Here is a 22,709-nt window from a genome sequence, read left to right as displayed (position 1 = left end):
GTCTTTTGTTGTTTGATGTTCTTTGTTTAACATTGTGAACGTGGAGGGGATTGCGGGACCCACTTTCAAAAAATAATTTCTAATCAAAGCGGCAAATCATAAATAAGACTTTTTATTTATAAAAAAAAAACTTTTTATGCTCTAAAGAAAATAATAAAAAAACTTTTTAATTATTTCTTGTAAAAAAACGACTTTTCATATATTTATTTATGGAACATGTAAATTTATGCCCTAAATACATAAGTTAAAGACTTTAAAAATATTGGTTTGTATTCGTCAAAAAAAAAAGTATTGGTTTGTAAACAAAAAAATAAAGATAGTTTATAATCATAATTTTTTTTACAAGAGTTTATAATATGTTATTTCTTATATTACTAAAATTCATTAATATCACTTTTTTTAAAATATTTCTTCTATTACTTTTCAAAACTATATTATAATAAAAAAATAAATAACTTATAAAATGAAAAAGATTCCAACTCGATTTGTTTTTTTTTTTAAATAATTCCAACTCGATTAAGACATCATCATTTATGCTGAAATTACATGCATGTGTATTTATTTAAAAGTGGTGAAATGTAATCATGATTATGCAAAGGGAAATACTAAATATTACGACAAGAGTATTAACGATACTCAAGAAATAAATTGATTTTAACATGTTATTACTTTTTTATCCTCCATTCAATTTCTACTTTTCCATATTATGGTAAGTTTGGCGTAATTATCATGAGAATTCATAAGTCAGTCTTTAGAATGGTATAGCATAGCTTGACACAACTTTTTTCTTTTAAACATAAAAAATTTCAACAAAAATATAACATCAAGGATATTTTTGACATTTCAACCCTAATGTTTATAGAATGAGAGTGAGAGAGAAAAGAAAAGAACGCGCTAGCTGCTGCTTGGTAGTGCTAACTAGTGTCGAACCGAAAAAAAAGAAAGAAACATGGAGAGTTGGAGGAGGAAACTGACATTTGTATACTATAGTATGGTATGTAAGTATGGTCTATAATTTCACATCATCTTTAATTTAATACATGTTGGTCGGTGTGGTCATAATTAGTATTGAGTTTATATCTCATTGAACTAGCTAGTTTGAAAAAAATTATAATCATGTAAATTACTTTTTGTTAGCTAGTAAGCTTCTTTTTCTTTTCTTTTTTGGCTTTAATTCACTTTTGATCCCCCTATTTTGAAAAACTTGAACTTTTGATCCCCCTATTTTAAAAGCCAACTTTTTGATCCCCCTATTTTAGTTTTTTATGAATTTTGGTCCCCCATCTCAATTTGGTCAAAGTTTTGCTTATGTGTCATTCTCATTGATGATGTGGCAGTGTACATATTGACATATCATATTCCATGTCATTATTATTATTTTTTAAAATCAAATATTAAAATAATAAAAAATAGTTAATAAAAAATCAGTAATTAATCTTATAAAAAAAATCAGTAATTATTAAAAGTATTAAAACATTATATTATATAACTAATTATATAACTAAAATCAAAGAAGTATAATGGGAAATCAAAAAGTTTTTCTTTCTCTTGTTAATTCTCTGCACACGATCACGTTCTTGATTTCAAAGAAGTGAGAAACGCAAAGTTGGTTCCCAAATGGAACCCTAGAAAATCAAAAACACAAATCGTTGATCGACTTCTCCCTCTCAATCGTTCGTGAACAGTTCTTCTTCAACGCGCTCGAGTGAACGGTTGTTTTTCGAAGCAATCGCGTGAACAATTCTTCATCAACAAGAAAATGACTAACGTGAAGGATTTTATGAGGTATGTTTGCTGTATTGTTTCCTCTCAAAATTACTTTATTGCTTTAGTTTGTTAACATATATCAATGCAATTCATGAAGCAAGCCCACACATTGCTATCAAATCCATGTTGTTGGGGTAATTTATTAATTTTTAATTATATTTTCGAGTAATTTACTATTTTTAATTATATATTTGAGTAAATTATTAATTTTTAATTAAATATTTGGGTTATTTAGTAATTTTTAATTATATATTTGGTTAATTTACTATTTTTAATTATTTAATTTTTTTTTATTATTTTAATATTTTTAAAAGATAATATTTTATTTTAAAAAATAATAATAATGACATGGAATATGATATGTCAATGTGTACACTGCCACATCATCAATGAGCATGACACATAAGCAAAACTTTGACCAAATTGAGATGGGGGATCAAAATTCATAAAAAACTAAAATAGGGGGATCAAAAAGTTGGCTTTTAAAATAAGGGGATCAAAAGTTCAAGTTTTTCAAAATAGGGGGATCAAAAGTGCATTAAAGCCTTTTTTTTTTTTGATAAAAAGTAATCTTCTTTTTCTAAGCAAGCTATGACTATGACATTGTTTAGTTTGTTTCACTCATCAATTACCACAATCTACACTAGCAAAGGACTCACACCACTTCTCAATTTTTTTTTTTCTTGCTATGTAAAAAACCACTTCTCAATATTGTTCAATAAAGACTCACACCTAATTAATCTCTCTATGTCAATTTCAAATTTATTTTATTGCTGGCTCACTTAATTAATCTTATCATCAATCACGTATCACAACTAACAAACAATATTCCAACCCTCACTAACTCTCTCTCTATATATTATTATACGCCTCTCACTTCATCACTTTCCCTTCTCTATTTATTTTTTTTTTACACTTAATTAAAAAAAGGGCACAATTATCAATTCACAACATTTCAAGTTAAATTCCTTCAAAAAAAAAACATTTGAGAAAATGATGAATTCCTTCTGGTGGGGTCACGGTGGGTCTAATAACAAAGGTATACACTGGTTGGCTTGGGACAAACTCTCGGTGCACAAAAATAAAGGAGGTATGGGGTTTAAAGATCTTACTGCGTTCAACATTGTCATGCTTGGTAAACAAGGGTGGAAATTTCAATCTTCTCCGAATAGTCTTGTATCACGCTTATTCAAAGCTATATATTTTCCCCATAGCAATTTCTTGGCATCATCACTTGGTCACAATCCAAGTTATGTTTGGAGGAGCATATCAAGTGCTAAATTCCTTGTTCGTGAAGGCGCTCGATGGTGTATCGGCTCAGGCGAAAATATCTCTATACTTGGGGAACCATGGATTCAAGGTGGCACGCCGATCTCAGCTTCTAATCCAAGTGTCATGCATTTACAAAATATTAAAGTGAAGCACCTTATTAGCAACACCACAAAGGAGTGGGATAGTCATGTCATAAATAATTTATTTGATCAAGATACAGCTGATGCTATTTTGAGAACACCTTTGTTTCAGCAAGTTACTTCGGATAAATTGGTTTGGAAAGCGGAGAAAAAAGGGAATTACACGGTCAAGAGTGCATATAGGTTGTGTGTTGAAGAACTTCTTGATACCTCTCATCTTAGTCGTCCCGGGTTTTGGTCCGGCATTTGGCGTCTCAAAGTTCCTCCCAAGGTGAAGAACCTCCTTTGGCGAATTTGTCGAGGGTGTTTTCCAACACGTGCTCGGTTGAGAGACAAAGGTATACAATGTCCATCAAATTGTGTGGTGTGTGATGACAATTATGAAGATACTGGCCATATTTTGTTTGATTGTCCTTTGTCTATTCGAGCTTGGCAATCCATTGGCTTGTGCGAAAAGGTGGAGGCAGCTGTGAAAACCACAACTACTGCGGCAACCTCCATTTTTCTATTGCTACAACAACTCGATGAGCAGCAAGCAACACACATGGCTGCACTTATGTGGAGTATATGGAAGCATAGAAACTTAAAGCTTTGGCAAGATGTAACAGAGACAAGTTCTCAAGTGGTGGCCAGAGCAATTAAGTTGATTGAGGACTGGATCAATGCGCACAAAGCAGCGGCGAGGCAGCAACCAGAGGGTACTCGGTCTGACAACAGTAACGCTTCTGAATTAAGGTCTATTAACAGGTCGGTACAAGCTCCTATTCGATGGAGGAAACCGGCAACAGGGAGATATAAGTGTAACATTGATGCGTCATTTTCATCTCACAGCAACCGGGTGGGTATTGGAATCTGTATTCGTGATGACGAAGGCCGGTATGTGCTTGCTAAGTCTATGTGGTTATCACCTATATGCAATGTGGATATTGGAGAAGCTTTGGGTTTGCTTCATGCAATCAAATGGGTTAGTGAGTTATAACTTGATGCAGTAGACTTTGCTCTAGATTCAAAGTTAGTAGTGGACTATTTCAATAAAGGGGATATGATATTACGGAATTTGGAGACATTATAGGTGAATGTAAACGCTATTTTTCATTATTTTTTACAAACTCTCTTGTTGAGTTTAATAGGAGACAAGCAAATGAGGTAGCCCATGCTTTGGCAAGGGTAGCCACATCTCTAGCTAGCTCCAATATCTTTACTGATGTACCGACATGTATAAGTCAATTGATTATGAATGAAATGCTATAAGCATCTTTTTCTATAAAAAAAAAAAAGAAACTGAGCTGCACATGGGCTGCACAGGGCCATGGCCCGACTCCAAAATTTCAAATTTTTTTCTTCTCATGTGTATCTATTCATCGGCGGTTTTAAACCCCCTCTCTTTAGAATCAACAAAAAATAAATTAAATAACACAAATTCATTATTATAATTAAGATACAAACTTTGTGAGCTTGTTATTAATCAAAGAAATCACAATTTTTGAAAGAATTAAAATATCATTGGTAAAAGATCAAACATACAGCACATCATATATGACAAAGAAATATACAACAAACAAAACACAAAATACACATAAAATTTCTTAGACTTCACAGTCCCGTAGATATAGTATGTACTCATGCCCCTCTTGTTCCGCTTCACTCAAAACTTAAAGAAAATATAAGAGACTAACTTGAAACTTTTAAATGATAAGAGATTAACTTAAAATGTAAAATAAAGATAAGAGACAAAAAAATATAATTAAGCCTAAAATCAAATTACAAGAAAACACTTTCCATTTTGTAAAAAAAAAAAAAAAAACACACTTTCCATACACATTTTATCACAAAATCATAGCGTTCATCGGTTTGATCGTCATCTCAAAAGCTAGGTACAACAATCGATCAAATTCTCTATTTTTCCATTAATTTTTTTGTTGGAAAGGCTAAGAAAATTGAATTAAAGAGAATAAGATATGTCAACAAAATTAACAAGGCTACTTTCTCATTAAATTAATCTAATATAGGGGTGAAACATTAAGTAATAATATATGCTTTGCTGCATAACATAATAACCAAATGTTACATAGCCAACTTATAAGATAATACAAGAATTAATTGGTCAAGCCTCAAGAATAATCATATAAATATATACTTCAATTTGATCTAATGACGATCACCTAAATATTCTGTCCTCATATTTTTCTTTTCCTTGTAATTATTAATGGCTCTCTTGAGTTTTGCCCAACCGTTCTTGCATGCACCAACAGCCTTCACCCCATTTTTAACGACAATTTTCTTCGTTTTCTTTGCCGTTGTCTTAGCTTTCTTTGCCGTCACCTTTACTTTATCTTTAAAATCTCCCATTTTCTTGAATTCTCAAATGGAATTCAAGAGGAAGATATTAATTTGATTAAGTAATAAGTCACGCAGGGGTAGCTTATTGAATAATAATAATGAGCTACATTATTATATGAATTCTACATGTTGTATTTATATGATATTTGTATGCTTTGATTTCAACCTATAATGACACATGCTTGACCAAGTCTTCATATGGGGTTTTATTTCTATGGTTAGCCTTGAATTTCGTTTATTTAATGACCTCTCAACCTAACAACAATATACTCACATCTTATTTTAAAAATTGTATATACTTGTTTTTATAAAAACTAATATAAGTGAAAAAAATGACTATTTTAAAATTAAAAACATTTTTTATATGACAACTATAAACAAATACATTTTAATGAGTGTGAATTTAAATAAGTCACTAATTAATAAAGTATTAATTATCAACAATGTAAGTGGTAAGGAATTCGATTTCTAACTTTTGTATATCAATAAAATTTCAAACTGAGATAAATCACCACTAAACAGTGTCGGTAAAATTTTTGTACATTAACATAGTAAAAAAAACAATATTAATGGTCATAATCAATGGATATATAATACACTTTAGCTCATTCTTATTAATGAAATGTTTTAAGCTCTTTTTCGTTAAAAATAAAAAATAACACACACTTTAGCCGATATTGAAGTGAATTATTAGAAGGACCAAACTTATGTACAGTTCCATATACACAGTTTTTACTGTGCTAGATACATGGGGGGAAATTATTTTTATTTAAAAACTTTTTTTTAATTAAAAATATAAATAATTACCTTTTTGTGAGAGGAACAGGAAAAACAGCATCTAAAGAAATGCATATAAGTTTTGTCCTTACTAGAAAGAAAAATATATAATATCAAAGTGATCAATTGAGTTAGCGCTACTGTAAAAAAAAAAAAAAAAAAGAGTTAGCGCTAATTCAAATTTTGCACCTGTACTAAAAAAACCGTTAGAAATAATATAAAACCAAACTATTAGGATAAAGTACATAAAAAATGAAATAAAAAGAAGTTACCCTTTTTGATAAGGGAGAATAGATTCTCTCCATTAAAAAATAAATTGAGGAAATAATGTTTATATTTAGACCTTTGGATCAAAAATATGTGAGAATATTTTAATTATAAAAAATGAAGAAAAATTAATCAATGGTCAAAAAGTAACAATTGAGGAAAAAGAAATTGAGAGAATTTTTTCTTCTGATAAAGGTTATGTTTAATAAGGTTAATGTTTTAGCTAATAACAAATAAATTATAAGGTCATGTAACTAAAATAGACTTATTTTGTTGTTAATAGAAAGACTTCCTTTCCGTCCCTTCTAAAAAAAAGTGTACAATAGAAATACTTTAAAAGGTAAATTGACGGTTTTCTATAATCATTCAAATGCCCATTGGTTTTCAAGACGAATTTCTTCCTCTTCCTCCGGAGTGAAATCATTCTTAATGTTGAATAACTTACGAATCTCGTCCGGTGTCTTACCATTCATTATGTCCGATATAGTATGATGTGTAAGATCTAGCAGACTCTTGATGTTTAAATCGTATGCAGCCGCAAGGAGTTTGCAAAGCGTATCATTATCAACTTTGACGAAATCAGCGTCCCAAGCCTTAAGATCATTCTCATTACTACAAGATTTTTCTTCTTCCCAACGCGCAACCTCAACATGCTTCTTGCAATACTCAATAACCTTTGTCAAGATCCTGCTTGTCACGTTTGGAAGAGGGATTCCTTCGTCAGCACAATTTTCCACAATCATATGCTTGATTGTTTGCAACTCCAACGCCACCGCCTCGTCAACCTCAAAGCTCTCACCGTCAGAACTCTTCAGGGTGATCTTGATTTCAATATTGTTACTTCCCCTTTTTGAAAGATGAAATTCCTAACCCTCAATTTGTTACTTTATTTATACTGCTGCAAGAATGCAACTGGGGTTGGTCTTGGTCTCTTACTTGACATACAAGTAATTAAAAAAAATTATATTTTTAGATTTGATTTTGAATTGAAGAGATTTATTATTGGTATATTTTGTTTTTTGGTGAGAATTATTTGTTATTGGTATCGATAGCCGGCCGGCAAATAAATCTGAAAAACGACGTCAAAAACAAGAGATGATGTGTGGACGGACATGCTTTGCTTCATTGCTTGTAGCCTTGTAATTATAATCAATATTTCACTGTTTTATCATAATTTGGCTAAGATTTTTCTTTATTATTATAAACTATATACAGAAGCACAAGATTAATACGATGTATGCAAATATGAGAGGGATTCCATCTCCTGTAAAGTTTCTAATCGACAATGTCAGATTTTGAGTTTATATCTTAAAAGTTTACCCAACAAAAAAAAGACTTGTTTGTTAACTTATAGTTTATTTTAATAAGTTCTATAAAAAAAACTTAATTTTATAAGTTATTTCAATTAACTTATATAGTTTAAAGTGTATAGCTCATCATTTTTAGAGTTAAATAGTATTTACCTCATGTAATGTTCGCAATTTCGGTTTATCTCTTGTAATATATTTTATTTCGATTATCCTATGTAATGTCAAGATTCTATCTTTTGAGTCCCTCGTTGAATATATTGGTTTAAGATTCTGTTCTTTTGCCCCATGTGATGTTAGCAAATTTTGGTTTACCCCCTTACTAAGTGCGTCACGTCATCCTTTATGAGAATCTTAAGCCATCATATTCAATGAGGGACTAAAAGGACATAATCTTGATGTTATTTATAATATAATCAAATCTTTTTCAACATTCAAATACCTTGTTGCAACAGCAGATCATTTGCTTCACACCAAGGGTGAAAGCAAGGAAAGGCATGTTCACGGGTCTGACCATCCTTGGAAATACCAGCTTCAAAACCACCAGTTGTGTAATCAATGATGAGAACAGCGCAATCAGCTTCGGATGTTTCAGTAATCATGTGTCCGGGGCATCAATGACAGTGCAGTAGTACTTAGTTGTCTCAAACTTCCACGTAACAAAAAGTTGTTTTTGTCTTGAACCGTGACAAACCGGCCAACACTGGCTTTGTGAGGTTTCTTACCGGTTTTTAGGTTGGTTTTTTGCCATAGTGTTTAATGAGACTATGTGGACCGAATGTAGGTCCAGTTCCTAATTCAATTGGTTGAACATGCTGGTCTAGTCCAATTTTGATTACATTGTGAAGGAATGAAGACTTTCGTAGTAAGTGATCTGCAGTTTACTTCAGCAAAAAAATGCAAATGCATCTGCAGTTTGTATCATTTAGGATCATAGTAGGTAGTAAATGGAGCAATGGAGCCAAAACAGATTATGAATCTATGATCAAGAGCTGAAATATAGTTTAGCCAATCACAAACAACTATGATCATTCATAAATGTGAATTAAGAATATTTTAGAAGAATATATTGTTGGGTGGGTTCACTCCCCAAGTGGGGCCCACGCCAATTATAAGAAAAAGAAATAAAAGAAAAAGAATTAAAGGGGAGGTGTTAAAAGGAATGGGGCTTGATTTATTATTGGCCCATGGCCTTGTCACGTGAAGACAAGAAGAATAAAGGGATTTTTTAATCCCTAATATATACATATATATTGAAGAACACAATTGTGAGAACAACAGCAGCAGCACACGCACACCAGAAACAGGGAGAAAGTGCAGCGACGGCTTTGTTCTTTTGAGAAGAGATTTTTTTTGTGATTCAAGTGATAAAGTGTTACTTGATTTAAGTAACAATTTGAGTATGTGTTTTCTATCACTTAGATAATTTTATTGGTTGTTTGAATCTCTCTCTAGGTTGTGTTAATTTACCCACTTGTGTGGAAATTAAGTTGTTGTTTGATTCCACCTTTAGGTGATGATTATTGGTGTTCCTAGTATTTACTAGAAAACTATTTGTGTACCCATTATTGATTTATAGTGGAAGATTTATCTGGCTAGACCCGTGGTTTTTATTCTCTCACATTGAGAGGATTTTCCACGTAAAATTCTGGTGTCTGATATTTATTTTACCGTCGTTATTATTTTGCTCCGCTATTGGAATTTTCTGGTTGCCCATTTAATTGCACAGGTGGTTGGGAGAGTTAATTCCGCATTTTAAAGAGACTATTTAGTCTGGTTTCCCCAACAAAGTGGTATCTAGAGCTTTGGTTGATTTGTTTTGTGCAATTTTAAAATGGAGAAAAATTCAGAGCTGAATATGATTAAGTTGAACTCTTTCAATTACACACTTTGGAAGACTCTCATGGAAGATTTGCTATATACAAAAGATTTGTATGATCCCATTGAGGGTGAAAGTGCTAGATCGAAGGATACTTCAGATACTGATTGGAAGAAGATGAATAGAAAAGCAGTGGCTATTATCAGGCAGTGGCTTGATTTAAGTGTGTATCCTCATGTTGAAGCTGAAACGAATGCTCATACAATGTGGAATAAATTGAAAGAATTGTATGAACGGAAGAATGTGCAGAATAAAGCATGTTTGATTCGAAAGCTGGTTAACATGAAGTATAAAGATGGTGAGTCAATGGCAGAGCATATGAGTGTGTTTCAGAACACGGTGAATCAGTTGACAGCTACTGATATTAAGCTGGATGATGAGTTGCAGGCTTTATTATTGCTCAGTTCTTTGCCTGACAACTGGGAAGTTCTTGTTGTGACACTGACAAACTCAGCTCCAAGTGGGAAGCTGGTAATGTCAACGGTTAAAGAAAGCATGCTTAATGAAGAGGCTCGAAGAAAAGAGCGTGGTTTGATTGGTTCTCCTACTCAGTCAGAAGCTCTTGTTACAGAGTCACGGGGGAGAAGCCAAAATAAAAATTTCCATAAGCATGATAAATCTGAGAGGCGCAGCAAGTCAAAAGCCAGAAAAGAATTTACCTGTTTCTATTGTAACAGGGAGGGACATATAAAGAAATATTGCAGATTGCTTAAGAGAGATCAACTAAGGGAAAGAGACGATGATAGTGAGAATGAAAGTGATAAAAACACTTCTGCATTTGCACATGATAGTGCTACCGATGTCTACATTATTTGTGATGATGATGATTCCATAAATCTTGCCAGTCATGATTCAACTTGGATTATTGATTCGGGTGCCTCATACCATGTTACTCCTAGGCGCGATTTCTTCTCATCTTATACCATTGGTGACTTTGGTACGGTAAAAATGGGAAATGAGGGAGTTTGTAAAATTGTTGGTATGGGAGATGTTTGGGTTGAAACTAGTATTGGTTGCAAGCTTCAGTTGAAGAATGTTAGACATGTTCCAGATATCCATCTAAACGTGATTTCAGTCAAAGCCTTAGATATTGAGGGCTATCACACTTACTTTGGTGGTGATGGAATATGTAAGATCACCAAAGGTTCTTTAGTGGTAGCAAAGGAGCAAAGTCCCACGAGTCTTTACAGGATGCCTGTAAAGTTGTGCAAGGAGGAGGTGAACGCAGTTGAAGATGTATCGACTGATTTGTGGCACACACGCCTTGGTCATCTGAGTCAGAAAGGACTTAGCATTCTTGCGAAGAAAAATTTTCTTCCGGTAAAAGGTACACCTTTAAAAACTTGCACTCATTGTTTTTATGGTAAACAACATAGAGTTTCCTTTCGTAGTTCTGGTCCTCATAGGAGGCAGAATATTTTAGATTTAATTCACACTGATGTTTGCATGATGGATAGTAAATCTCTTGGTGGTGCTTTATATTTTGTTACTTTTATTGATGACCACTCTAGAAAAGTGTGGGCTTTTGTTTTGAAATCTAAAGACCAGGTACTAGGTACTTTTAAGCAATTCCATGCAAGTGTTGAAAGAGAAACAGGAAGGAAACTGAAGTGTATTCGAGCAGACAATGGTGGTGAATACAGAGGTCCATTTGAAGAGTATTGCAAAGAGCATGGTATCAAGCTTGAGAAGACAGTTCCAAAGACTCCTCAACACAACGGAGTTGCAGAGAGAATGAATCGTACCATTAATGAAAGGGTTAGGTGTATGCTCTCTCATGCAAAGTTGTCGAAAGCCTTTTGGGGTGAAGCAATGAAGACTGCAGTGGATTTGATCAACCTTTCTCCTTCTATTCCACTTGATGGTGATGTTCCAAATAGAGTTTGGACAGGGAAAGATGTCTCTTATGGTTATTTGAGAGTGTTTGGCTGCAGAGCTTTTGTTCACATTCTAAGAGATGAAAGATCCAAGCTTGATAAGAAATCGAAGCAGTGTTTGTTCATGGGTTATGGCAATGAACAGTTTGACTATAGATTGTGGGACCCTGTTGATAAGAAAATTGTTAGAAGCCGAGATGTGAAATTCCTCGAAGACCAGACCATTGAAGACTTTGAGAAAGCTGAGAAACAGAAATCTGATGCTAGAAGTTACATTGATGTTGTGCCTAAACCTCCCAGTGGAACTCTTGTTGATGGGGGAGATGTACAGGTAGATGATGAGAATGTAACTAATGATCACACATATGATCATGATGAGCCAGTTGAAGAGGAGCCTTCTGAGTCATCGGTTGAACCTGAGTTGAGAAGGTCAAGTAGAGAGCGTCAAGTTTCTCAAAGATATCCTCCACAAGATTATGTAACAGTCACTGATAGTGGAGAGACAGATTACTACCAAGAGATTATGACAGATGTTGATAAAGAAAAGTGGTTTGAAGCCATGCAAGAAGAGAGAAGTTCCTTGCATGAGAAAAATACATTTAAGTTGGTGAAATTGCCTAAGGGCAAAAGAGCACCAAAGAAGGCTACCAAGGTAGAACGATCCCTCCCCACTTGAGTCGTGAGGGGGAGATTTGTTGGGTGGGTTCACTCTCCAAGTGGGGCCCACGTCAATTATAAGAAAAAGAAATAAAAGAAAAAGAATTAAAGGGGAGGTGTTAAAAGGAATGGGGCTTGATTTATTATTGACCCATGGCCTTGTCACGTGAAGACAAGAAGAATAAAGGGATTCTTTAATCCCTAATATATACATATATATTGAAGAACACAATTGTGAGAACAACAGCAGCAGCACACGCACACCAGAAACAGGGAGAAAGTGCAGCGACGGCTTTGTTCTTTTGAGAAGAGATTTTTTTTGTGATTCAAGTGATAAAGTGTTACTTGATTTAAGTAACAATTTGAGTATGTGTTTTCTATCACTTAGATAATTTTATTGGTTGTTTAAATCTCTCTCTAGGTTGTGTTAATTTACCCACTTGTGTGGAAATTGAGTTGTTGTTTGATTCCACCTTTAGGTGATGATTATTGGTGTTCCTAGTATTTACTAGAAGACTATTTGTGTACCCATTATTGATTTATAGTGGAAGATTTATCTGGCTAGACCCGTGGTTTTTTATTCTCTCACATTGAGAGGATTTTCCACGTAAAATTCTGGTGTCTGATATTTATTTTACCGTCGTTATTATTTTGCTCCGCTATTGGAATTTTCTGGTTGCCCATTTAATTGCACAGGTGGTTGGGAGAGTTAATTCCGCATTTTAAAGAGACTATTTAGTCTGGTTTCCCAACATATATAACATGGTTGTAAATTACTTCAACAAATTTGTTTAGATTATTTTTATTTCTTCTGTTGTGAATTTTTCATAAAACTCTTTGTTTTATTTGCAGGAAGGTTAAAAGACAGAATACAATAACACTTATCTGTGGGATTATAGCTGAAGAAATAACCCATTCTGAATACTTACTAGGCTACTGAAAAGCTCTATGCATCAGAACAAAATGCATTATATCCATAGATACTTTGTTAGACTTAGACCCGATTAACCTCGGATTACAATTTTCTTACTTATCAAGTAATGTATTTGATTATCTAAGATACATGATTATTCTAATATGCAAAAGATGCATGACAACTGATTTTGCTATTGTAGCATGCCAACTGATTTTGATTCAACATACTGTTATGCATTCATCAAATTGTTACGAGCGTCCAAGTCAATACTCTTGGTTATGCTAAATAAGTCTACGCTTCTTAGTTTGCTTGCAGCTTACGGCATGTTATATTTAGTTTAGCTCAAGTGAAAACATACATGAGTTGATGATATCTTTGAAATACTTAATTAGGTGTCATGGCGCTGAATATCACCGTTGATATATGCATTCATTACAAGACTTAACGGATATAAATTGAAAAGAAAACTAGTATTAAAGCATACATAAATCTACGTTGCAGTTATTTGATGAATAAAACGGATCATAACATAAATCGACATGACAAAGACAGATCCTTGACTAAGATTGTGAAATTTTCAACTATAATCAGGAATAAATCATCAATTTAGTCTTAAAACTATCACTTTATCTCTTATTTTGTCATTAAACTAAGTAAATATGATAAACAATCTCCAAAGTAAATAAAATCTGACTAAAAGTCCGTTAATATAATCATTGCATTTAAAGACTTTAAAAGCTAAGTTTACGGGATTTTGTATTATTATTTATATATTTTATGAGTAATTTAATATTCATATACTATTGATGGTTTATTCTACAATCCTTCGAATGCCCATTGGTTTTCACGACGAATTTCCTCCTCTTCCTCCAGAGTGAAGGCAGTCTTAATGTTGAAAATCTTGCGAATCTCATCGGGAGATTTACCCCTGATCATGTCTGCTACACTTTGACATGTAAGATCCAACAAGCTATTGATGCTTAATTCTTTTGCAGCCAAAATGAGATCGAAGAGCGTACTATTATCAACTTTGATGAAATCAGCGTCCCAAGCCTTAAGATCATCCTCGTTACTACAAGGTGTTTCTTCTCCGACACTCACAGCCTCAACATGCTTCGCACAATACTCAATAACCTTCGTCAAGATCTTGCTACTTACGTTCAGAAGAGGGATTCCATTGACGTCGGCACAATTGTCCTCAATCATATGCTTGATTGTTTGCAATTCCAACGCCACCGCCTTGTCAACCTCAAAGCTCTCACCATCGGAACTCTTCAGGGTGATCTTCCTAGTCGATGACATAATGACTATTGGAGTTTGAAAGGTGAAATTATTAACCCTCAATTTGTTGCTTTTTTATTCTAAAAATAGAAAATAATAAGAAAAACAATGGGTCTGCTTTATTTATACTGCTACTAAAATGCAACTAGGGTCGGTCTTGGTCTCTTACTTGATGAACAAGTAACTATATTTTTAGGTTTGATGTTGGTATCTTTTGTTTTTTGGTGACAATTATTTGTTATTGGTATCAATAGCCGGCAAATAAATCTCAAAAACAAGAGATGATGTGTGGACTGACATGCTTTGCTTCATTGCTTGTATCCTTTGTAATATTCCATCTCCTCGAAAGTTTCTGATCGACAATGTCAGATAGTTCTTAAAAGCTTACACAACAAAAAATGACTTTTTTGTTAACTTCTTTTTTTTTTTTCACAACTTTATAGTTTATTTTTACTAAGTTATGTAAAAAAAAAGTTATTTTAATAAGTTATTTCAATCAACTTATATAGTTTAAAGCGTATCGCTCATCAGTTTTACTCTAACTTTTACCTTTGTCATATTATTTTAAAAAATTAAATATTCTTTTCTTTTACAAGATAAAAATTAAATTAAATATTCTTAAACATATATTTTTTGTCATTTTATATTTATAAGTTAGTTTAATCATTAATTTTAGTAACACTACAAGTTTTATCAATTAATTTATCCATTATAAGCTAATTTGTTAGTTATTTTGTTACTCTGAAGAAAATGAAACAATCATCTATAAAAATCAGATTAGCAATAATTGGTGTGTTCCTACACATTTTTACCCAATGAATAACTCCTCTACTGTATGCTTGTTTGATCAAAGAAGAGAAACCTTCAGCATAGATAATAAATAGGTAAGGTGACAAAAGATCGCCCTACTGAAGCCCTCTACCTGGAATAACAGGGCCCGCCGCATTACCGACAAAAGATTGCCCAATTGAAGCCCTCTACCAAACTACCAAAGGTGTGGAGGAGAGAGCAGGTCGTGGAGGCTTGCTTCATGATGAGCATGGGAATTGGCTATGCGTGTTTGCACAACCGCTTGGGGATACTAAGTCTTACTTGGCTGAGTCGTGGGAAGACTGGCAGTGGCAGGGTTTGTTGCTGGTCAGGATTAAAAGCTACTCCAAGGTTGATCTTCAGCTGGATTCGATCACGGTGGTTCACATGCAAGTTTTAGCGCAAAGATACATGGAACATGTACAATGGTGGAGTCTTATATGAAGAGGACTCATAGTCTAATAAAGAACAAGATACAACTTCATATAAGAATCCATGAAATAGAAAAACCACAATCAAATTAAGAATTTCATGAATTCAGTTCATAAAACTAAATATAAAAACCACATTCCAATTAAGTAGTAGAAACAGAAAAGGAAAACCACAAACAAACTACTGAAACTATAAGTTCTTAACTAGCTAGCTATTGTTGAAAATACAAGCCGAAACTACAACCGTTTAGGCACATTCAATAAGTCTTGTAGTACACTAGTAAAGGTAAACTTTGATGTCAAGAATGCTCCAAGGAGGCTCAAAGCCTGCACCATAAGTAAAGGGAATCAAAAAGGTTAAAAAACATAATTCTTTTATAATAAATTTAGTGATAAAATAAGAGCCACTTTACCTCAGCTTCACCAATGCTTATCACCTTCACTTCAAGATCATAAAGAGGAAGCGTACTCCTTCAAATACGAAACGACGGAATTAGCAGCAAGTGGTGTTACTTTTAGATCATCTCCTACACCATATAATGTTGCTCTCTTTACAAATCCCACAGTACCTACTTTTGGGTCCAGTGCAGTCACGTTTCTTCGATAAAAAACTGATTCACATGACCTAGAAATCACTTCCTGTATCTTTTCTTTTTCTGTATTATTATAATGATGATCCCTCATCCGCTTTCGCGTTTCTGTACCGTAATAATATACATTGCATGGCGGGATTGCATGAGGAATGTTGAGGGGCTGGTTTGGACAACTAAACTGTGGTGCTATACCAGGATTCAGTAACACAGAAGTAGGGTCCAAGTTCTTTACACTCTCGTACAAATTACCAACACATCCAGCAAAAGAGTTAGCTCCCAAAAGCTTTACAATTGACCCTAATGGCATGGTAAGGAAGCTAAAAATGAAGTCAACAAAATCTCCACCGGCTTCTGCAATGATTATCTTTTTCTGAGAAATACTTTGCAATACCTTAATATCCATTTTACTTCTGCTGTCACCTATGAAATGCATTAATCCAACTGTTGATGCAGATTTGTTAGGTGAGTTACATTTGTTCCTTGAGCTTCTTGCCAAAATTGTATTTGTCAGAGGCTCATGAGAGGTTAAGGCATACTTCAGGAAGTTCAATATCTGTACAAGATGTTCAAACACAAGATGTTCTTAAAAGAATAAGAAAATTGATAGACAGAAAATGCAGAAAAAAGCGAGAAAAAAAAATTATATTGAATGAAAGAATGAAACAGCAGAGATATCTACTAAAAAAATTTCACCTTTACTGAAGTTTTATATTGAACATGCAAGCTAGTAAAATATTTAGAATGTGTGCAAAACATAACAAACAGAGAAGCTAAAATAAAATAATGCATTCCTTCCCAAACCAGAAACCACCCCTGCATAAGGAAACTGATCCATCCTTCAACCTCAAACATTAACAACATATTTGCATCTAAAACTCCACAGCCGGTGTCGCCTTCAGATGTACATTTATGTATGAACACAAGAGTTCATCTAAAATCGTATATTGCTGATGCGGTAGCCTCCGCAACCGCATCACGATTGCGGTGTGATCCTTAATCACATATACGGCCACAACGTAACCACATCTGATGGTTTCAGACATGTTCGTTTAAATCTTCTCACCAAAAATTAAAATTTCAGAACACTAAATCAGAAAATACCTTAGAACTAACAAAAAATGTTACTTTTAACAGTCTCTCAACTTTCTACCTAAGCACCTCTCAATTAGTATTTTCAGAGCAAATTAAGACTATACTATATGGTGTGGATAAATAGTGTAGTGGCACGGTGATGCCACTTAGTATAGTTTGTGAAAATTAAATATCATTTCACGCTGCAACAGCCGCAATGCACATCGTAGCAACCACAATGGCAACAAACCGCAACCGCGATTTAACACCATGAGCCGGAGACATAAAATTTAAAAATAAGATTAAAAACACAACAACATTACCTCCTGTTCGCCAATGTTGCATGTGACTTCCTTTAGCTGAATCAAGTTTGGAATCTTTGCTTCTATCACCATTTTTGTGGAGGTCAGCAAGGAACTTGGCACAATCTTCAAATCATCAGACACCAAAAACATTGGTCCACTTTCTCTAACGAAGATCCCATTTTGTTCATTATTCCCCTGACCATCAGAATCCAATTTCCTAGGCTGTCTATCAGGAGGGTTTCCGCAGGTGCAATTAAGGTTTTCAAAAGTAGTGAACTTGTCACAAAAAGAACACACATAAAACTTACTTGTTGATTCAGTATCATCAATATTCAAGAACAACTCATTGCACATTGATTCACACGGATTCCTAGGACGCAACAATATTTGTTTGCATGCAGGGTTGTTCCAAACATCATTTGAGGTTATGTTTTGAACGCTTTGGTAGAGGTTTTTGATGTTTTCAAGGAATGGTGATGATTCTGGGAGTTGTTGTTGGTCATTGTTGTTGTTGGTGGTGGCTAAAAGGCGGACAATGGTACCAGGTGGTAGAGATAGGAAGCTGAAGAGAGTGTCAACAAAGTCCTTAGTTGCTTCCACAAATACAACTTTTTTGCTGTATGTGTTCACCACAACTTTGAGGGGAATTGTTTTTGTCTCTTTTTGTGGTTGTGCATAAGCCATGACAGCACGTTGTATAGTATTTGATTTTTACTAGAAATCAAAATATGAACCGGCTTATTAATTCTTTCCAACAATTACAAAAAGGGTCATGTTAACATGTGCATAAAAGGCACATGTTAAGGTTCTAAATATAGAAAATTGCATTTATTGTTAAAAAAAAATTTAATGCTTAAGAAGTTAAATGCACATGTTTCAATATATTATTTCTACTTTTGCTTCTTTAACATGTGCCTTTGGTGCACATGTTAATATTTTCCTTACAAAAAATATGAACCGTTTCAGTTTTGTTTAAGGCGGGTTCTTTGGAAAATCTCTCAATTTTTATTAAAGTCGTACTAGCTACTACATGTCCCTATGCCAATGTGATTAATTACCATTCATTATCCACTTTCCTTCTTCTTTTTTGTACATCGTTATCCACATTCATACCCTCATATTTATGCTGTATCTCAGGGGCGTTTCTATTCTAAGGCCCAGCGAGTCTGGGGAGTTGCTCAAGCTCTCGCCAAAATTGTTGGCATTTTTAGGATTTATTAGTTTAAGGCAAAACTGAAATTTATTGTTGGACTAATACTTCGATTTTTGGACACAAATATAAGCAAAAGTCAACTACTTTTAAACAAATTAATATTCTTATTTAATCATTTCACTTTTCAAAAGTTTGTGATTTCCGAGGCATAAATCACTTTTCAAAGGATAATATAGTAAACTTAACTCATGTTTTTGCATTAAATCAAGAAAGTTAACTACACTTAACTAAATTTCTTAAACACCGCATAAACGGTTATTTTTTCTTATATTTGTGTCCTGATCTTAACTGTTGATCAGAACAGATAGATGGCCAGCTGACAGTCCGTTGAGCAGATGGTTGACGGCAGGTCGAGCCACTGATCCACGGAGGGGGTTGTACCTGCAGGTGCTCCGATGCTAAAGTCAGAGAGAGAAAGAGAGCAAAAAGATACAAGAGAGAGAAAATAATTGAGTGAATGAATAGTGTTACTTGTTCTCCTGAATAGGAGAGCTTATATAGCCTCCAACTCTAGGCCAAAGGTCTTCTTATCAGGTTGAATCTACTTAGGTGGAATAAGACAAACCGCCAAGATATTACCCTTAGATAGTGGGTGAAGCAGTAATCTGCTCCTACCTTGGTGAAAATGTTCCACCAAGTTCTGCTGACATGGATGTGGTGGACCAAGCCATGTTGGGCCTAAAGGGTGTGTAATGTTGGACTAGTTCTAGTCTAGTCCAGAACATGCCCGAAGGAAGTATGTATTATGTCACGTGTGAAATTTTTTGTTGGACTCTAAGATGGCTCCGCTGCGGCTATGTCTGTCTGTTTAATACACAAAGTATAGATTACAAGTTCATATGCTGTCTGTCTGGTTAAAATCAGTAACATTTCTATGCTCAACACCCCGACTGTTCATTCTACCCCCACTTTTTTATAGGGTTCATTCTTTTTGTTCAGTCCCGGTGCCCAATGATCAGACCATACGCCAATTGTGGCCGTTTCGATAGTTAGGGAGATTCTATTAACAGCCTAGCTCACTATAGGAATGCTAGTACAGAACAAAACAGCATTTAGTGTTAATGAAAAAAAGAAAAATGCGTAGAATTAAAATACAAGGAGAAAGAGAATTTTGATGATTATGTTAATTGTACTAATCATTCAGCATAACAGCTATATGAAGAGAAATATGTTTATAAATTACAATCGATAGTCACAAAAGATGGGGAATGATCATACAGCAATAGCTAAGTTTCTAGAAGAAGGTGATATGGTTTTTTGTGTTTTTGTATTGCGGAATTTGGTGAGATATAATTTTAGGGAGAAAACTCTCCTCAAATATAGGGTTATATAAAGAATACTAAAGTTCTTATTTTATTCATCATGCTTATGGCTCTATATATAGAGCTACATAAAAACAAATCATATATATTTTAAAACAAAACTAATCCTATAATAAATTCTAAACAAATCTTAAATATTATAAACTAAAATATAAATCATAAACCCTAATATTATATTATTTCAAATATAAATCTAAACTATATTTAAATATAAAATCTTCCAAAAAAGATATTTAGGCATTATTCCCAACAGAAGGGCCATTTTGTGAGTACCACCATCACACAAGATTAATGAAATCTATGCAAAAACTATCTGAATTTCAACTAAGCTAGGCTTAGAAGGTAGGAAAACTGGTTTTTAACTTTTAACTAATTGCTTTATTGCTTAGCTAATTGCTTTTATAATGTTGATTCTGATTTGTGTCAACTGCTAGATGCCTAGATTCATTTTCTCTAGCGTTTTCGAGAGTATAGGAATGATTGATTATGATTGTTACTCCTCAAAGCCTCAGAGAGCATTGTTCTACTACTAAGAACTACAGATAATATAGAACTACATACAACTTCATATAAGAATCCATGGAAGAGAAAAACCACAATCAAATTACGAGTTTCATCACTTCAGTTCATAAAACTAAATATGAAAACGACAATTCAATTTAGTAGAAACAGAAAGGAAAACCACAAACTACAGAAACTGCAAGATCTTCTGGATCCTGTTGAAAACACAAGCTGAAACTGCAACAGATTGATAATTAACAAACTAGTAGTTTGTTTTTACTTTGATGTCAAAGTTGATTCTTGTTTAGGCACTTTCAAAAGAGTCGATTCTTGTTTAGGCACATTCAGAAAGTCTTGTAGTCCACTAGTCAAGGTAAATTTTGATGTCAAAAATGCTGCAAGGAACTTCAAAGCCTACACCACAAAGTAAAGGAAATCCAAGAGGTTAAAACAAAACCATAAAAGATTATAAATTCAGTGAGAAAATAATAGCCAACTTACCTCAGCTTCACCAATGCTTATCACCTTCACTTCAAGATCATCAAAGGAAAGGCTTAATTCATTCAAATAAGAAAGGAAAGAATTAGCAGAGAGTGGCTTTACTTTTAGATCATCTTCTACACCATATAATGCTGCTCTCTTCACAAATCCCACAGCACCTTCTCTTGGGTCCATTGCAATCAATTGTCTTGCTCTTATCAATGAACTCTTGTCCTTAGTAAACCATCCTTTCGTTTTGCCGATGTAAAATGTTTCATAAAAATAAGCAGGGTGTTCTACATGAGGAATGTCGAGGGGCTGGTTTGGATAACCAGACTGTGGTGCTACACCAGGATTCAGTAACACAGAAGTGGGGTCCAAGTTCTCCACACTCTTGTACAAATTACCAACACATCCAGCAAAAGAGTTAGCTCCCAAAAGTTTCACAATGGACCCTAAAGGAATAGTAAGGAAGCTAAAAATGAAGTCAACAAAATCTCCATTGGCCTCTGTAAAGATCAACTTTTTCAAAGATTTACTTTGTACTACCTTAATATCGATTTTACTTTTCTTACTAGTGCAAGGCACTACTTTTACTGCTACTGCAGATGGGTTGTGTGAGTTGCCTTTGTTCTTGGAGCAACTTTTCAAAATAGTATTTGTTAGAGGCTCATGAGAGATTAAGCTATACTTGAGGAGGTTCAATATCTATACAAAATGTTAAAACACAAATGGTAAGAACAACAGTATCAGACCCACCTGGTAGGATGCATAAGTACTACGAGTATGAAATACGTAACAACCCTAAACAAAAACATTAATTACCTCCTGCTTGCCAATGTTGTGTGTGACTTCCTCGAGTTGAGTTGAGTCTGAATGCCCCGATTCCATCAACAGCTGCAAGTAAGTCACAGAGGAACTAGGCAAAATCTTCAAATCATCAGACACCAGAAACATTGATCCGTTTTCTCTAACAAATACCCCATTTTGGCAATTATTCCCCTGACCCTTAGAATCCAAATTCTCAGGCTGTCTAGTAATTGGTTTTCCACATGCACAGTGAAGATTTTGAAAAGTAGTAAACTTGTAACAAGAAGTACACACATAAAACTTACTTGATGGTTCATTTACATTCAAGAATAACTTCATGCATTGAGATTCACATGGATTCCCAGGATGCAGCAACATTTCTTTGCAGACAGGGTTGTTCCAAACATCATTCGAGGTAGTGTTTTGTACGGTTTGGTAGAGGTTGTTGATGTTGGCAAGGAATGGTGATGATTCTGAGAGTTGTTGGTAATTGTTAGTGTTATTGGTGGCTAAAAGGCGAAAGATGGTAGCAAGTGGTAGAGATAGGAAACTGAAAAGAGTGTCAACAAAGTCATTAGTTGTTTCCACAAATACAACTTTGTTGCTTTGTTTGTCCACTAAGATTTTGAGGGAAATGGTTTTTGACTCTTCTTCTTGTTGTTCAGAAGCCATGGTAGAACGTTTTTTGTAGAA

The 22,709-nt window shown here is 34.1% G+C and overlaps 4 protein-coding genes across 4 annotated transcripts; all 4 read right to left on the bottom strand.

The window, feature by feature from the left end:
• Window positions 1-6,925: 6,925 nt before the first annotated feature.
• Window positions 6,926-8,472, bottom strand: LOC123922032 (SKP1-like protein 1A). Its single transcript, XM_045974776.1, has 2 exons — window positions 8,345-8,472; window positions 6,926-7,409 (listed from the first exon to the last, which is right to left on the bottom strand). Exons 1-2 carry the CDS (start codon window positions 8,470-8,472, stop codon window positions 6,926-6,928), a joined length of 612 nt encoding a protein of 203 aa, XP_045830732.1.
• A 5,543-nt stretch (window positions 8,473-14,015) lies between these two features.
• Window positions 14,016-14,501, bottom strand: LOC123922031 (SKP1-like protein 1B). Its single transcript, XM_045974775.1, has one exon. The coding sequence runs from the start codon at window positions 14,499-14,501 to the stop codon at window positions 14,016-14,018; it is 486 nt and encodes a 161-aa protein (XP_045830731.1).
• A 1,670-nt stretch (window positions 14,502-16,171) lies between these two features.
• Window positions 16,172-18,374, bottom strand: LOC123922030. The gene is made up of 2 exons (XM_045974774.1): window positions 17,709-18,374; window positions 16,172-16,867 (listed from the first exon to the last, which is right to left on the bottom strand). Exons 1-2 carry the CDS (start codon window positions 18,372-18,374, stop codon window positions 16,172-16,174), a joined length of 1,362 nt encoding a protein of 453 aa, XP_045830730.1.
• Window positions 18,375-20,878: 2,504 nt separating this feature from the next.
• Window positions 20,879-22,709, bottom strand: LOC123924876. Its single transcript, XM_045977854.1, has 3 exons — window positions 22,032-22,709; window positions 21,228-21,914; window positions 20,879-21,140 (listed from the first exon to the last, which is right to left on the bottom strand). The coding sequence occupies exons 1-3, from the start codon at window positions 22,686-22,688 to the stop codon at window positions 21,003-21,005; spliced, it is 1,482 nt and encodes a 493-aa protein (XP_045833810.1). The 5' UTR covers window positions 22,689-22,709; the 3' UTR covers window positions 20,879-21,002.

Source organism: Trifolium pratense, linkage group LG4 (genome assembly GCF_020283565.1).
Source record: "Trifolium pratense cultivar HEN17-A07 linkage group LG4, ARS_RC_1.1, whole genome shotgun sequence".
NCBI lineage: Eukaryota > Viridiplantae > Streptophyta > Magnoliopsida > Fabales > Fabaceae > Trifolium > Trifolium pratense.
The sequence above is the reverse complement of the archived record's forward strand: the minus strand, read 5'-3'. Positions and strand labels throughout refer to the sequence as shown.